Source organism: Melanerpes formicivorus, unplaced genomic scaffold (genome assembly GCF_026170545.1).
Source record: "Melanerpes formicivorus ecotype bairdi unplaced genomic scaffold, bMelFor1.0.p_v2 SCAF_2, whole genome shotgun sequence".
In the NCBI taxonomy this organism is placed as follows: Eukaryota; Metazoa; Chordata; class Aves; order Piciformes; family Picidae; genus Melanerpes; species Melanerpes formicivorus.
The window spans coordinates 48,391,271-48,406,926 of record NW_027142354.1 but is presented as its reverse complement, the minus strand read 5'-3'; the positions used below and the strand labels follow the sequence as shown (position 1 = coordinate 48,406,926).

The 15,656-nt window shown below is 50.9% G+C and overlaps 2 protein-coding genes across 9 annotated transcripts in view; one reads left to right on the top strand and one right to left on the bottom strand.

The window, feature by feature from the left end:
- The window catches only part of PPP2R2B (protein phosphatase 2 regulatory subunit Bbeta), a 79,481-nt gene extending 76,214 nt beyond the window's left edge, over positions 1 to 3,267 (top strand). For all 3 annotated transcript variants that reach the window (XM_068159205.1, XM_068159214.1, XM_068159222.1), the window contains 2 exons: positions 323 to 414; positions 1,240 to 3,267. In XM_068159205.1, the coding sequence (XP_068015306.1) occupies positions 323 to 414; positions 1,240 to 1,519 (372 nt within the window). In that variant the 3' untranslated portion in view covers positions 1,520 to 3,267. The remainder of the gene's footprint in view (positions 1 to 322; positions 415 to 1,239) is intronic.
- A 3,486-nt stretch (positions 3,268 to 6,753) lies between these two features.
- Positions 6,754 to 15,656, bottom strand: part of TCERG1 (transcription elongation regulator 1) — a 34,843-nt gene continuing 25,940 nt past the window's right edge. For all 6 annotated transcript variants that reach the window (XM_068159148.1, XM_068159156.1, XM_068159164.1 and 3 more), the window contains 6 exons: positions 13,568 to 13,732; positions 12,421 to 12,603; positions 11,442 to 11,621; positions 9,319 to 9,402; positions 9,012 to 9,112; positions 6,754 to 7,870 (listed from right to left, as the gene is read on the bottom strand). In XM_068159148.1, coding sequence (XP_068015249.1) covers positions 7,669 to 7,870; positions 9,012 to 9,112; positions 9,319 to 9,402; positions 11,442 to 11,621; positions 12,421 to 12,603; positions 13,568 to 13,732 — 915 coding nt within the window. In that variant the 3' untranslated portion in view covers positions 6,754 to 7,668. The remainder of the gene's footprint in view (positions 7,871 to 9,011; positions 9,113 to 9,318; positions 9,403 to 11,441; positions 11,622 to 12,420; positions 12,604 to 13,567; positions 13,733 to 15,656) is intronic.

The following is a 15,656-nucleotide window of genomic DNA, read 5'->3' as shown; positions in this document are numbered from 1 at the left end:
AGTTGCACCAGGGGAGGTTTAGGTTGAACATGAAGAACAACTTTCGTTCCCCAGAAGTGTTGTCTAGGCCTGGCCCAGGCTACCTAGGGGAGTGGTGGAGTCCCCATCCCTGGAGGGGTTTCAAAGCCCTGGAGATGTGGTGCTGAGGGACATGGTTTAGTGGTGACCTGGCAGTGCTGGGTTAGTGGTTGGACTTGACTGTCTTTTCCAACCAAAATGATTCATGATTCAGCCTCTGGTGGGCACCAGGCTGGCGTTAGCTGGTGGCTGGGCTGTGCCAGCCGGTGCTGGGTCCTCACACCCTGTCCCTCCGTGCTGGCAGGTTCACGACTACCTGCGGAGCAAGCTGTGCTCGCTCTACGAGAACGACTGCATCTTTGACAAGTTTGAGTGCGTCTGGAACGGCTCTGACAGGTGAGTGCTCACTGCTGTGGCTGCAGCAGGCTTCCAGCCTGCCACATGCCCAGTTTGGGTGCACCTTAGGGGTGTCCTGGAGGGTCCAGTGTCCCCATGTAGTCCCTTCCCCAGGCTGCGGCTGGCTGTGGGGTCTGGAGAGTACAAGGATCACCTGAACCTGAAGCTCCAAATCCAAGTGTTGCTGGGGGGTCTGGTGGGGTTCCAGCTCTCTTCCAGATTGAGTTTGGTTCCTGTTTCCATTTCACCCACACCTGAAGAGAGTAGTGATGTGTCCAGCTCCAGCTTGCTAAGCCTGGGGTTGGAACTCTGTCCTCACATAGGCCACATTGATGTGGGTGGCAGAAGGATACATGGCCAAGTGTGGTCTGGTAGAGCTGACAGAGATTTTGCTCTGCACCATCAGAGCAAATTAAGGAGGCATAGCTGGGCCTGGGGCCCAGACTCCAAACCTCATTTTGCTTCTGGATTTTCAGCCTCCTTTAGTACAAGGCTGTTTGCCTCAAGAAAGAGGTGGAAACCCCTTGGGGCCATGTCAGCTAAAGCTCTGCCCTAAGGACTGAGCTCCACGTGTTTTTACTCTTGAGAGGCGTTGTCCTCCCTGTCTGTGTAGCCCCTGGTTGAAGGACAAGGCTAGGGTGAGGACATGGCTCCAGTGGCTGAGCCTGAGCCTTTTGGCACAGAATGAGGCACAAGCTGCTGGGGAGCCTGGTTGTGCCCCCCACATGCCACGGGGCCTGTGCCGGGCAGGGCCGGGGCATCACGGGCAGGCTGGCAGCAGGGCCGGGGCCGCCGGTGGTGACCCATCCTGTCCCCTCCCGGCAGCGTCATCATGAGCGGCTCCTACAACAACTTCTTCCGCATGTTCGACCGCAACACGAAGCGCGACGTGACGCTGGAGGCCTCGCGGGAGAACAGCAAACCCCGCGCTGTGCTCAAGCCCCGCAAGGTCTGCGTGGGCGGCAAGCGGCGGAAGGACGAGATCAGCGTCGACAGCCTGGACTTTAGCAAAAAGATCCTGCACACAGCCTGGCACCCCTCCGAGAACATCATCGCCGTGGCAGCCACCAACAACCTCTACATCTTCCAGGACAAGGTCAACTAGGAGGACACGGTGCTCCTGAGGAGTCTTGTGTATGGGCACCAGCACACACGAGATCTCAAGTGTTGCTTTGCTTTTCTTTCTTTCTTTCTTTCTTTCTTTTTTTCCCCCTTTTCCTTCCTCTTCCTTCCTTCAGTTGTTGCTCTTCAGGTAGCATCTGAACAGGGGGCAGGAGTGCTCTGCACCCTCAGTTCTGGGGCACACCCAGAGACACCCCCCATTTCCTGTTGAGAGCTCAGAGGTCTTGAGTGTTTGCTGTCCCAGTGTCCTGGGGTGGCTCTGGGCTTTCTGGAGCTGTCTGTTTGTGGGCAAGGTGGTGGTAGCAGTGGTGTGGGCTGTCAGCAGTGGACACAGAGGGGGCACGTGGTGTATGTGCCCATGGGAGCACATGGTGAGTCCTGCTCTGATGGTTCAAACTTGACCCAGGCAGCATTCCACCTGTTGTGTTGCAAGACTAGAATGTTGTCCCCGTGGCCCTTTTCCACATTTGTCTTTTTCTTATCATTTTGTGTTTTCACCAAGGGACAGCAAACCTCACCCTAGCCTGGGACAGTTCAGATTTGCAAGGGACGAGCTTATAGTGAGGGGGGATCTGCTGCACACTGGCCAGGCTGCTGCTTCCCCCCACCCCACTGACATCCTCCTGAGGATTTGGCTTTGTAGATACTGTGGTGCCTTTCTTGGTATATGAAATACCTTTATAAATGATGCTTCCAAACTGCATTGACTGCAAACCAAATCCAGCCTGGGCAAACCTCTGCAGCTCCTGTCTTTTGCTTTGGTCATTTTCACCTGTTCTGTTGTGAGCTCTTGCATGTTGTGACTGTCTCTTTCTCTTTCTCTCTCTCCTCCTCTCTCTCTGTTTTTCTCTCTCTCTCTCTCTTTTTTTTTTTTTTTAATTATTTATTTATTAGATTTTTTAAAAGATAAAAGTTGCTAATTTATGACCTCCTAAACAAAAGGAACCCAGCCCTACCTTGCTGATAGCGCCTGACTGCTTCAGAGAGGGGCCCTTCGAGGTCCTACCTTATCATAACGATAATAACGATAATAAAAAGCAGTAACTCCTCCTCTCTGCATGGCCAGGCTGCCCCTCTCTGCTCTAAAAGACTGCTCAGGCCCTTCCTCCTTCCACTTGAGCGACTGTTCAATAAAAACACCACCACCAAACAGAACTGCTGAATTTTCAGTCAATCTGCAAACTGCTCCTGCAACAAAAAGGAAGCGAGTCAATGAAGTCGGTGAAGAGCCAGCGCTGGCGCTGCAGGAGTGGCTCTCTAAGGGCATCCCTCCAGTGCTGGCAGCCCTGGGGGGAACGGTCAAAGGAAGCTCCACGGGCCAAATGTCCTCTTGGGACGGTCTCTGTGGGGCACCACAAGCATTCCAGCGCGCCCTGCTGTGGCCTCCCAGCTCCCACACCCAGCACAGGAGAGGAGCTGCAAAGCAGGGGGACCCCAGCCAGACCTTGGCCCCTGGAAGGGAGCCTGGGAGCACCGGGACAGAGCTGACCACCTTCAGAGGAGTGACCACAGGGGAAGAACAAAGTGCACTGGCTCAGCAATGTACCACAAGTGATGGCTCTTGGGAGTAACTGGTTGGGTTTGGTTATTTGGTTTTTTTTTTAATGAAATGGTTAAAAAAATAAAATAGGAAGAGTCCTGAATGGGGGTTTTTTAAAACAAAAGCTCTTTTTTGGTTCCTGTACAGAAAGCCTGCACTCTGCTCTCAGAAGTAAAGTTGTCCCAAACCTGTCTTGGTGTGGAGTCACTGCTTGTTGTGCCCCGCTGTGCTGGTGGCTCTGGGGCAGCCAGACCATAGCTGAAGGTCCCTGCTCAGTGGACTGAGAGTTGCTGGGGTCTGTGCAGACAAGGAACAGCCTAGGGGGGCCCAGAGAGCCTAGAGGTGCTGATCCTAGGTGAGGGTAGGGCCTGTGGTGGCAGTGGACAATTTGGAGAGCAATGTGTGGGAATCCAGCCTCTCACTCTAGCAGCCTGGTGAGTGTCAGTCCTTGGGTACTGGGCAAACATTCCCCCAGTCCCATTCTGCTGTTGGTAGTGTGTGGGACAGGGAGCAGACACAGGGGTGCATCCAGGGGGATGGTCTCCTCCTTTATACTGTGGTTTAAGGTCCTGTGGATGGCCCCCTGGTTTTGTCCCTCACAGCCCTGTCCCATTCAGGATGTTTGTGGGGGGAAGTCAGTGCTGCAGCTGGTGCAGGGCCAGGCCTGGCATGAACTGCAGTACCAAGGAGCTAGCAGCTACCAGTGACTCCTACCAGTCTCAGACAGGGAGAACATCAGCCTTGGAAGCTGTCCTGCCCAGTGGCCCGTACCACATGCCCAGAGGCCCCAGCTATTGCATCAGGGTGATGGCCAGACAGAGGGGGTTGTCACAAAGCCAGCACAGGGCAGCTCAACACTAAGTTTTAAACTGGAAGTTCCTCCTCACACCAGCACAGAGATGTGATAAAATTAGACTCCTGTGCCTGTTTATTAGCCACTGACCACAGACCCCCTCCTACAGCACAGTAAGAGTGGCTTTAAAGTACAGGCACAAAGTTCATAATAAATGTCCCCAGGAGGTGTGGGAGCAGCAGGTGGCACAGTCCTGTGGTGCTCCAGCCCCTCACTGGGATCCCAGTTATTGCTGTTTCAGGAGTGTCTGAGATCCCCAGAACCCCCCAGGCTCAGTGCCAGCTCCTGGAGCAGAAGGAAGAAGAAACCACTGAGTGGTGACGGGGTCTACTCAGCAGCTGGAAACAGCCACACAGCCTCAAAAGAGACTGGCTGTCCTGCCAAGAATGGGTTGCAGCTCCTGCCCAGAAAGGAGTTGGGCTTTTTACTAGTTGAGTCTCTCTCTTTTTCCTCACCTCACATTTCCCTCCTGCCCTGCTGGCTCACTGCTTGTTCAGAAGCAGTCCTAGGCTGGTCTGTGATGGGAAAGGTGTTAGAAACACTGCCAGCATTCCTGCATCTCTGAAGGAGGATCCCACCCTCTCCCTGTTGCTGGGGGGACAGAAGGGACCATGCCTGAGGTGTTGCAGGGGTGACTGAGCAGCTCCCTACTGTTCTGCATCACCAGCACAGCATGGCTGCAGCTGCAGCACCCCCCGCCTGCTGCCTCAGGGGTAATTGCTTTATCCCCAGAATAAGGAGATAAATAAATGCTAATGAACATCTGGTGCCCATAAACAAGATAAATTTAAATTAATAGCAATCACATTCATTTAATGAATGAGTTCAGCACATTTTAAAGCCATCATAAACCACGCAGGGCCTCCTGCAGGGCTGAGCCAGGAGGAATCCCCCCACTGGCAGAGCAGAGTCCTGTGCTCCCATGGTGAGGGACATGGTGCCATGAGCCCACCAGCAGTGTCCTGCCCTGGGCACCTGTGTCCCTACTGTGTCCTTTGAGGTCAGGGAGCAGTGTGATGCCCTGGTAATCCATGAGGAATTAGTTTGGGACCTGCTGAGCCACTTGGACACTCACAAGTCCATGGGACCAGATGGGATCCATCCTAGGGTGCTGAGGGAGCTGGCAGATGTGCTGGCCAAGCTGCTCTCCATCATCTTCCTCCAGTCCTGGCTCACCAGTGAACTCCTGGGTGACTGGAAGCTGGCCAATGTGGTCCCCATCCACAAGAAGGGTCAGATGGAGGAACCTGGAAACTCCAGGCCAGTCAGCCTGACCTCAGTGCCAGGGAAAGTGATGGAGCAGATCATCCTGGCGGCAATAACTGCGCACCTGAAGGATGGCCAAGGGCTCAGGTCCAGCCAACATGGATTTAGGAAGGGCAGGTCCTGCCTCTCCAACCTGATCTCCTTCTATGATCAGGTGACCCGTCTGGTGGACATGGGGAGGCCTGTGGATGTGGTCTACCTAGACTTCAGCAAGGCCTTTGACACCATCCCCCACAGCAAACTGCTGGCTAAGCTGTCAGCTCGAGGCTTGGACCACTACACTCTGTGCTGGGCTAGGAACTGGCTGGAGGGCCGGGCCCAGAGAGTGGTGGTGAATGGTGCCACATCCAGCTGGCAGCCAGTCACCAGTGGTGTCCCCCAGGGATCAGTGCTGGGCCCTGTCCTCTTCAACATCTTCACTGATGAGATCTGGATGAAGGGGTTCAGTCAGTCATCAGCAAATTTGCAGATGACACCAAGTTAGGGGCAGATGTTAGTCAGTTAGAGGGTAGAAAGGCTCTGCAGAGGGACCTCGACCGACTGGACAGATGGGCAGAGTCCAATGGGATGGCATTCAACAAGTCCAAGTGCCGAGTGCTGCACTTTGGCTACGGCAACCCCATGCAGAACTACAGGCTGGGGTCAGAGTGGCTGAGAGCTGCCAAACAGAGAGGGACCTGGGTGTGCTGATCCACAGCCACCTGAACATGAGCCAGCAGTGTGCCCAGGTGGCCAGGAGGGCCAATGGCATCCTGGCCTGCATTAGGAAAAGTGTGGCCAGCAGGAGCAGGGAAGTCATTGGGCCCCTGTACTCTGCTTTGGTTAGGCTGCACCTTGAGTACTGTGTCCAGTTCTGGGCCCCTCAGTTTAAGAAGGACATTGAGACACTTGAATGTGTCCAGAGAAGGGCAACAAGGCACAAGCACAAGCCCTATGAGGAGAGGCTGAGGGAGCTGGGATTGTTTAGCCTGGAGAAGAGGAGGCTCAGGGGTGCCCTCTACAACTACCTGAAGGGTGGTTGTAGCCAGGAAGGGGTTGGTCTCTTCTCCCAGGCAACCAGCACCAGAACAAGGGGACACAGTCCCAAGCTGCACCAGGGGAGGTTTAGACTCAAGGTGAGGAGAAAGTTCTTCACTGAGAGAGTCGTTCGTCATTGGAATGTGCTGCCCAGGGAGGTGGTGGAGTCACCATCCCTGGAGGTGTTCAAGAGGAGATTGGATGTGGCACTTGGTGCCATGGTCTAGTCATGAGGTCTGTGTTGATAGGTTGGACTTGATGATCCTCGAGGTCTCTTCCAACCTTAGTTATACTGTGATACTGTGACCATAGAGTTGGTGCCCGGAAGCAGCAGAGAAGACACAAGGTCCCTGTGGGGGCTGGTGGGTGTGGATGGGCTTTGCTAGGGGCTCCCCTGTCTGGGGGGGTTGAGAGGACTCTGTGCTGGCAGCTGGGCACTGACAGGAGGTGATCTGCCATCACCACCTGACCCTGTTTACTCCTCAACTCAGCAGTCCAAGAAGAGGCAGCACAAAGGGGTGTTGGGCCTGTACAATCCATATATAAAAAGGGTTGGTTTATTGTCGTTCAAATACAGAAACTGGACAATCCCAACGTTTCAAAATTAAACTTTAGAAACACAAGTTTAACATTCAAAACAGGAGTATAGTTTACAAGAGTTGCCCAGAGGGGAGATCCACAGTCTAATCCAGAGTGTGTAAAGATCACTTGATGGTAAAGAAAAAGGTGTTTGGACAACCGTCCTGTGCTGTGCCGGCACTCACCCAGCAGCTCCGGCCTCGGGGAGAAGCTATCAGACAAATCTTCACTTGGGCAGAGCAACCTCGTCTGTGTCTAACTCGTAGGTTGGGGGAGGAACAAAGCAGAGCTGTGAACAAGTTTGGTTTGGTCTCTCAGGCCCACTTCTCTCAGTTCTAACCCTGGCTGGGATGGATTGAGCTCCATCCCAAGGGTGAAGGCAAGCAGAAGACTAGGAGCTGTGTCTACAGAACACAGCCTTCAATAACCAATAACTTAGAGGTCCCAGGCAGCACTTCTCCTCCCAGTGAGGGCCCACAGTAACACTGGGAAGCTGGTGGCACACATGCAGTACAAGTTCAAACCACAAGACTCACACCTAGGACCCTGCCTAGAAGGCAGCCTCCACATCCCACCACCTGCACCTCACACACAGACTCTGCATCGCTCCAGAGCTGGTCACCAAACACCACCCACACACTCCCATTCTTGTCAGTCATGCCCCAGAGAAGCTCATAAATACCTTCAACGTGGGCTTTTTGTTGTTGGTTCTCCCCCACCCACCCAGAGACCATTTCATGTTCACAAATGCTGCTTCTTCCTCTGCTCCTTAGATGGTTTTGCACTGTACTCACGGCAATGTGTATGTATAAACCTGACAGATGGCTCATGCAAGCTTTTGGATTTTAGACATCCCCAGCTGAGGAGTATTTCAGGACTATTTTGTTGTTCTCCTTGTGGGCTCTGAGGCTGTGGGTGGTGGAGGTGGGCCCCGGCGGTCCAGGTCATCCACGTAGGACACGATCAGCTTGCGCCTCTCCTCCGGCACGCAGTCGAGCACCAGGTAACGCTTGTCGTTCTGTAAGATCTTCTCTACATCCTTCAGGTGCTGATCTGACTCCTGGATCAGCTTTTTGGATCTGAAAGCAAGTGTAACAATTACTACCTGAGTGGTCTGGGGTGCTCAGAACACCCCAGAGCCCACACAACACCCCAGGAGCCTCCCAAAGCTGCCCTCACCCCAAGAAAGCACAGGTCGAGACAGTGGGGAGGAGAAGCAAGGAAAGGGTGCAGAGACCTGGAGATCTTCATTAGAAAGAAGGTGCTCTAGGTCAGGAGCAGGCACATCAATACCAGCCTGGACAGGACAGAGCCACCTATGTTGGTGCCACACTAATGAACACCAAAGGAAGACAGCTGTCTGGCTGCAGTGGCCTTGCACAGCACTACCTGAGCTATGCAAATGCTAAAGCCTAGAGAGACAAAAAAGTACAATCAGGGTTTTAGACTGACATTTAAATGAGGCAAATAATTAGAATTTGGATGTGGCAGCCTCAGTTCAGCCCAGCCTGACTGGCTGAGCATTCCCTCCTCACCAGCTTTGAGCACTGACAGTGACAGCAACTCCACCTGACACTAGAATCCCAACACACTAGCACATAAGGCCACCAAGAGGTTTGTTGGGATCCAAAGAGTTTCATTTAGTTCTCCTTTATTAATCAGCCTTGTGTTTCTGGCAGACTTGTTTTGGTCCATGCCCAGGACTCTCCATCAGCCTCACTACCCCCTGAAGCTTTGCAAACCTGTGAGGCCCCTGTCAGAGAAGTCCTCCCACAGAAGCCAGGCACTTTAGTTATGGGGGTTTTAACAACGTTTCAATGAAAGCAATATTTCTTTGCTGTCTGCTCCAGAGTCCTGAAGCAGAGCCTTCATTTCAGGATGGATCCTTCTGGAGTCTAAAGCAAGTGCTAGCACAGACATGAAGAATGTCCTTCACCACGACACAAATCTAACACCTGGCAGCTCAGGGTACTGCTCCCAGAGCACTAATCCAGAGCCAAAGGGAACCTCACCTCATGCTGGTTTGATTTGCACTACATATGTCGAAATAAAGCAAATAGAGGTCTCCAGCTGCTGTAGATTTTTGCTGACAGGTTATGAAAGGTTGTAAAGTGTAACTCAGACATCAGCTCATGCTGGGAGAAAAACAGCAGGCTGCAGCCCTTTAGATGGAGGAGCACAAGAAGGAGCTGAGCCCTTTGCTGTCCCCATGCCACACACCTGTAGGTTATAAATTTGGTCTCTTTCAGCAGCGTCCTGAAGTCAGCTTTGGCAGTGATGTATTTGTCCCGGATGTACTCCTCAAACTCCCTTTGCTTCTTCTGCAGAGAAACAGAACAAGCTTCAAACACTGGGTGCAGAGCTTCATGCAGCTCAAGCAGTAATTACCCCTTAATGCTGGGTTTCCTTTCCACAGTTTTCTCTTCATCAGTGGCACTGCTCACAGAGCAGGAACCCTTTCTGCAGCCATTAACCTGCCCTGCACCTGCACTGCAAGGCAGCCACCACAGAGATGCAAACCACTCACCCTGTCACTCGAAGAGAATTTAATGCACCTTGGATCTTCTTTAATGATTTTTTTCACTTCTTTCCACGTGGATGTTAAGGTTATCTTTCAAAAAAAAAAGCAGAAGCAGTTAAATTAAAACAAACAAAACCCAAAATCCACACACCACCTAACAGACTAGATTCTAAGATGACAGGATGTAAATATTCCTCTAGCTAGAGCTCTGACATTTCCCAAATCCACTGACTAAACTGCTGCTGTTAAGTGCTGGGGTTTGGTCATTTTTGCTGCTACCTTTGTATTTTCCATCAGATGACTTTGTACATTTACTTTCCTCTAGTATTTGGAGATAGCACTTTCAGCTCCAAGTCCTCACAAACGCCATTTACATCCCAGCAGCCTTTTCTAGCACATATTGACAGCTGCCTGAACATGAGCCAGCAGTATGCCCAAGTGGCCAAGAAGGCCAATGGCATCCTGGCCTGCATCAAGAATAGTGTGGCCAGCAGGAGCAGAGAAGTCCTTGTGCCCCTGTACTCCACACTGGTTAGGCCACACCTTGAGTACTGTGTCCAGTTCTGGACCCCTCAGTTTAAGGGCACTGAGTCTCTTGAACATGTCCAGAGAAGGGCAACAAGGCTGGGGAGGGGTCTGGGGCACAGCCCTGTGAGGAGAGGCTGAGGGAGCTGGGGTTGTTTAGCCTGGAGAAGAGGAGGCTCAGGGGAGACCTTATTGCTGTCTACAACTACCTGAAGGGAGGCTGTAGCCAGTAGTGGATTGGTCTCTTTCCCCAGGCAACCAGCACCAGAACAAGAGGACACAGTCTCAAGCTGCACCAGGGGAAGTTTAGGCTCAAGGTGAGGAGAAAGTTCTTCACTGAGAGAGTCATTCATCATTGGAATGGGCTGCCCAGGGAGGTGGTGGAGTCACCATCCCTGGAGGTGTTCAAGAGGGGATTGGACATGGCACTTGGTGCCATGGTTTAGTCATGAGGTCTTAGGTGACAGGTTGGACATGATGATCTTTGAGGTGTCTCCCAACCTTGGTGATTCTGTGATATGTGAATACACTGTTACAAATGACCTACAGAAAACCTGCTCCAGTGTCATGTCACATCAAAATCTGCCTAATGTTCTTAATGAAGGTGTTAAAACTGAAGTAATAATTTTGGGGTTAAAAGCAAGCTGACTGAAGCTGGCACACAACTGAAAAGGAGCAAGACTCACTAAACCCCATGACACAGAATAGGTGATGGATTTCCAGAGCATCACACAGCATAAAAAGTTCAGATTCAGCAGCATGAAATAAAGCAGGAGAACATTAAAAGGGGTGAACTTGGTAAGATTAGAAACTGCTATTCATTAGGACAAAAACACTGGGTGTCTGAGAGAGCAAGATGCCACAAAGAGTATCAAATAACTCAGTGCTAAGGAAATGCAACATCCTGCAGGAGAGAAAAAGATCACTGGTTAGAAGCTCCAATATCAATGAACTGAATGTTAAACCAAAAGAGCAGGGAACAGGTAAGGTAATAGAATGCACAAAAAGGTTGTTATGGAGAAGAAAAGGGTGGTAGAGCAAAGAGGCCCTGGAACATGTCCAGAGAAGGGCCATGAGGATGATCAGAGGGCTGGAGCACCTCTCCTATGAGGACAGACTGAAGGAGTTGGGGCTGTTCAGTCTGGAGAAGAGAAGGCTCCAAGGTGACCTAATTGTGGCCTTCCAGTATCTGAAGGGGGCCTACAGGAAGGCTGGGGAGGGACTTCTCAGGATCTCAGGTAGTGATAGGACTAGGGGGAATGGAATGAAGCTGGAGGTGGGGAGATTCAGGCTGGATGTGAGGAGGAAGTTCTTCACCATGAGAGTGGTGAAGCACTGGAATGGGTTGTCCAGGGAGATGGTTGGGGTGCCGTCCCTGGAGGTGTTTAAGCCCAGGCTGGATGAGGCTCTGGGCAGCCTGATCTAGTGTGGGGTGTCCCTGCCCATGGCAGGGGGGTTGGAACTAGATGATCCTTGTGGTCCCTTCCAACCCTGACTGATACTATGAAATCAAACCACACAAACCCGAGAGTGTGACACAAAACCAGAGGAGGAATCATGAGGGGCTGGCAGGAATGCAGAGCATGAATGTACAGAGCTCTTACCGCTGAAGTTTCATCCAGGAGCTGCCTGAAATGTTCCCTCTTTTTTTTGGTAAGTGCTTCAATGTGCTCATTGAAGAGCTTCTCTTTCTCTTCTCTTTCTAGCAAGGAGCCCGATTCCCACCGGTGATCTTTGCGTAGGGTCCTCCTGGTGTCGGACCAGGACACATCTGAAGAACGCACCTGAGCAGGACAGGATTGGGTTTGAAACCATTTATCCCATACTTCATTGGGATCTCTTCTGCACACCTGGAGTTATTTCTTGGTGTTTTTTTCTTACAAAACCCTGTGGTGGTTTGAGCCTTAACTGGGGCTTCAGAGCTCAGATGGCGGCAAGGCTGAGAATCCCTCCCCCATTTCCCTCCCTCCTCTTTCCCAATAGAGAGAGAAAAAAAACAGGAGGGGAGCAAATCCACCAAGAAATAATTTGGGTTTGGCTTGGAAGTAGAAAGGCAAAGAATTTTCTTTAAACAATACATATATATGTAACAATGACAGGCAGGGTTCACAAGGGTAAGAAACAAGGATGGATGGGAAAAGGAAAAGAAATATGAGATACAGAACCAGTCTTTTGCAAGGGAAGCCACAGGGAGGACCACGTGGCAGGGAAGCAGCAAGCCAGCAGCAACTCTCTCTCGTCCCCACAAAGCAGAAGGAAGAGAGAGAGCAATGGCTGCAATGTCCTCCCTTTTATACCCCTGCTGGACAAGGTGTGTGTGTGGGGAGGGGGAGTGGAACAGACCAAGTCTGTTTCCCAGGGGGGAAAACACCCTCCAGGGAGGGCAAAAAACTCTCACACGGCCTCCCCCGCTGTTTTCAGGGTGGGCATAGCCCACCACAACCCCAGCAACCAAACCCAAACAGCCTTTGCGAAGAGACTGTGGCAGCTTCACCACAAAGTCTACATAAACACAATGTCAAAAAGCTTTTCCCACTGGGCAGAGCTTCAGGGAGCAGCTGAGCAAGGCCCTGCACATCTCACCATGTCAGACAGAAGGGCTTTGAAGTTCTGGATGGCCTCCTCCCGCTTGTGCTGCTCCCGCTCGCGGTCGATCTCCTTGGTCTGCTCGGAGCGCGCTTTCTGCACCTCGCGCTCGCGCTCCCGCAGGCTCGCCTCGATGCGCGCCTGCCTCTCCAGCTCCTTCTCCTTCTCAGAGTCTAAGTTCTAGAGTGCAAGAACAAGCTTGGCTCAATAAAAACACCACCTTTCAGACTTTCATTAGACAAGTGAATCAAGGGGTTATCAGACCCAAGGCACCTTGGAACAAAGCGCTTCACCCTGACTCGAGATCTGGAGCTTACAAACTCTTCAGCAGCCACACTGAGCACTGCAGGGTTTGTGTGGGGGGCACAAGGCTGAGCACACAACCACTGCTCTCAGGAGCATCTCCTTTGTGTGCAGGGACAAGCTGCTGATAATGGGAGGACAGGGGAGAGTGAATCACTATTGGTGAACCCAGCTTTACATTCTCAACCGTGAACTGCCTGAGGAGATACTAGATTAGGGGAGAACCACCGGTGAAGGAATTGTGTGCACACCACCTGCATTCCTGAAGGAAGCTGGGCTTACACAAAAGGTCAGGCATTGGAATGGGTTAACCCAGGGAGATGGTGGAGTCACCAACCCTGAAGGTGTTCAAGAGACATGCAGACATGGCACTTTGGGATGTGGTTTAATGGCCACAATGGTCTTAGTTTGGTAGTTGGACTCAATGACCTTAGAGGTCTTTTCCAACCAAAACAGTTCTGTGTTTGTGAAAAGTCACACCAAGCTAAGCCTGTACACCCTGGAGGGAAGAAATCACTGTGGTGTCTGCCTTTCCTGAAGCTTTACTCTATTTTTACAACCAGGGGCTTTACAGGAGTCTCCTTCTTTCTTGCTCTGCTGGTTAAGTTCTCCCCATACCATGTGTGGATATGCACACACAGGTACCATGACCATCTGCAGCAGCACCCCCTGAGATAGCATCTCTAGGCTTCAGGCTGTCATTTTGGGGTACTTCTACAAGTAACATAGGTGTAGAGTTTTCTTTCCATGAACTAAAGCACAGACTGGTCTGTCTCCCAGTTAGCTGCTCTACACATTAAAAGCCACATGGTCAGCAGAACATCCAGGGTCACAGGCATACCTTGGCTATTTTCTCTATGTACTGTTTGAAAAGGTCTTCCCTCTGTGAGGAGCTATCCACTGCCTTGTAACGGGGGTCAGTCTCCACTTTGTCCTTCACTTTGCTCCAGCGAGACTGACTGTCCAGGTGGTGGTTAGCCAGGAGCTCAAAGAAGTCCATTTTGATCTGTTTTACAGACAGAAACAGAAAGACAGGAGCTTGAGAAAGATCCTTTGAGACCAAACAGTCTGCTCTTATGAAAAAAGGAGTTGACTTACCTCCAGGAGAGGGAAGCACATTAATATCACATCCCACAACAAAGAAATCACTAAACCCCTCCATTTAGACTCAAAAAGCATTTCAAACTCCTCTTCCCTTGGGCCAATTTTGCTAAAGCAGATGCATTAGGAGGATCTGCTATAGTTCATCCTGGATGAACTGTCGTTCTTTAACAAATGATTCCCCAATACAGATTTTCCCATTTCACTCCAATTTATGCTTCTTTCTTGCCCTTTCATATCTCAAAGTAACGAGTTACTGACTCTTCATGAGAGCATTTTGCATGTTAATGCTACAGAAGTTTTGCAGCTTTAAACTGGGGTCCAGACAAATATTTATTGACTCATCCTACCAGTGTCCAACGAACAGGGGTAAATACTTGGAGCTGCTGACAAAGAGCAGTGTCTTTAGGTGGATCTAACCAACCAAGAATTACCCACAGTGCATTACAGTTAAGGTGGATATGCACACAGATATATCTGGAAGTTTTAAGTATTTTAGTCTCCATTTTCAATGGGAATTGGCATGCCAGCACTCTGCCCATCACACCAAACCCAGCAAAGGGCTTGCAGAGGATCAGTCATGGCAGGCTTTTTAGTTCTAGATAGCTAGGAACACATTTTCATCCAAACTCCCAACAGCAGCTGCAAGAGTCTGCTGGGCTTGTATTACACCTTTTCTCTGGGGCAGATGATGTCTTGCTCCTGCTGCACTTTGGTGCCTGCTTTTTCCCTCCTTTTTATCTCATCCCAAGCCTGGTTTGACCCTTCAGCCCCACTTCTCACTGAGTGCCAGGGAATGCCTCCAGTGACTCCCCACACAAGGTGAAGCATGCTGCCTTCACAGCACCCCAAACCCTGCTGGGCCACGGCATCAACCCTTCTGGATGGCACACTGGTTAAAAACCCCAAGCCCAGAAGGGATGGCCATTCAGTTTTCATTACTCATCTCCCCTTCAAAACAGAAAACCACTGAAGCAGTGGAGCTGCAGCACAGTGAGGTTCATGAGGGAAGGCAGCACATGGACAGACCAACAAATTCTGGCTTGCCAGAGAACTGTCCCAGCCCCACTCCCCCAAGATGTGTTTAGTTACTGAGTGCAAGAGCAAAATGAAATTAGAACCAACACTCTGCAGCCTTGACCCCAAATAATTTTAGTTCTTCACAATATTAACATATAAACATAAAAGGCTTTATAGGGTTTTTCCTTTACTATCTTAGCAAGGAGATGAAGAGAGCAGAGGTTAGAAAACACCTGGTTAGTGCCAGTGATGCTCTATATCTACAGCACTAGCACCATTTCTTACAGCAGCTGAACAAAATGCTAAGCAAACCATTTACTCATTGTAAAATTAAGAATCTTGTTGTAAAACATCTTAAAACAAGCATGCAGTATCAAAAGGATGAAGCTTTCTAAGCCTTGGCATGAGAAATATTCCTTCAAAGTCAAATGACTCCCAGATGTTACCACAGAAGTCTGTAAGGTAAGGGTATGGCCAAGTCTCAACAGCAGCACTGCCCAAACTACCTGTGGGTCTGCCCCATAGCATCAACACTGCACCCCCATGGATCCCTGCCCCATAGCATCAACACTGTGGGCAGCACCATGGCACCCACTGCAGCACAACCCAAATCTAGGAAGAACAGCATGATCTGCAGAATGGTGCTTCTGTGGGACCACCAGCAGCCACCTGAGCCCCCTCAAGCTGTGTGCTTACTCCTGCTCAAATTATGGCTGTGGGTGAGCGGAGAAGCAGGAGGGCACAGCCAGCTCCCTCCCCAGAAAAAAAAGAGGGACACTTCCAGACCTTGCAGCATGGGTTTAGCTTCA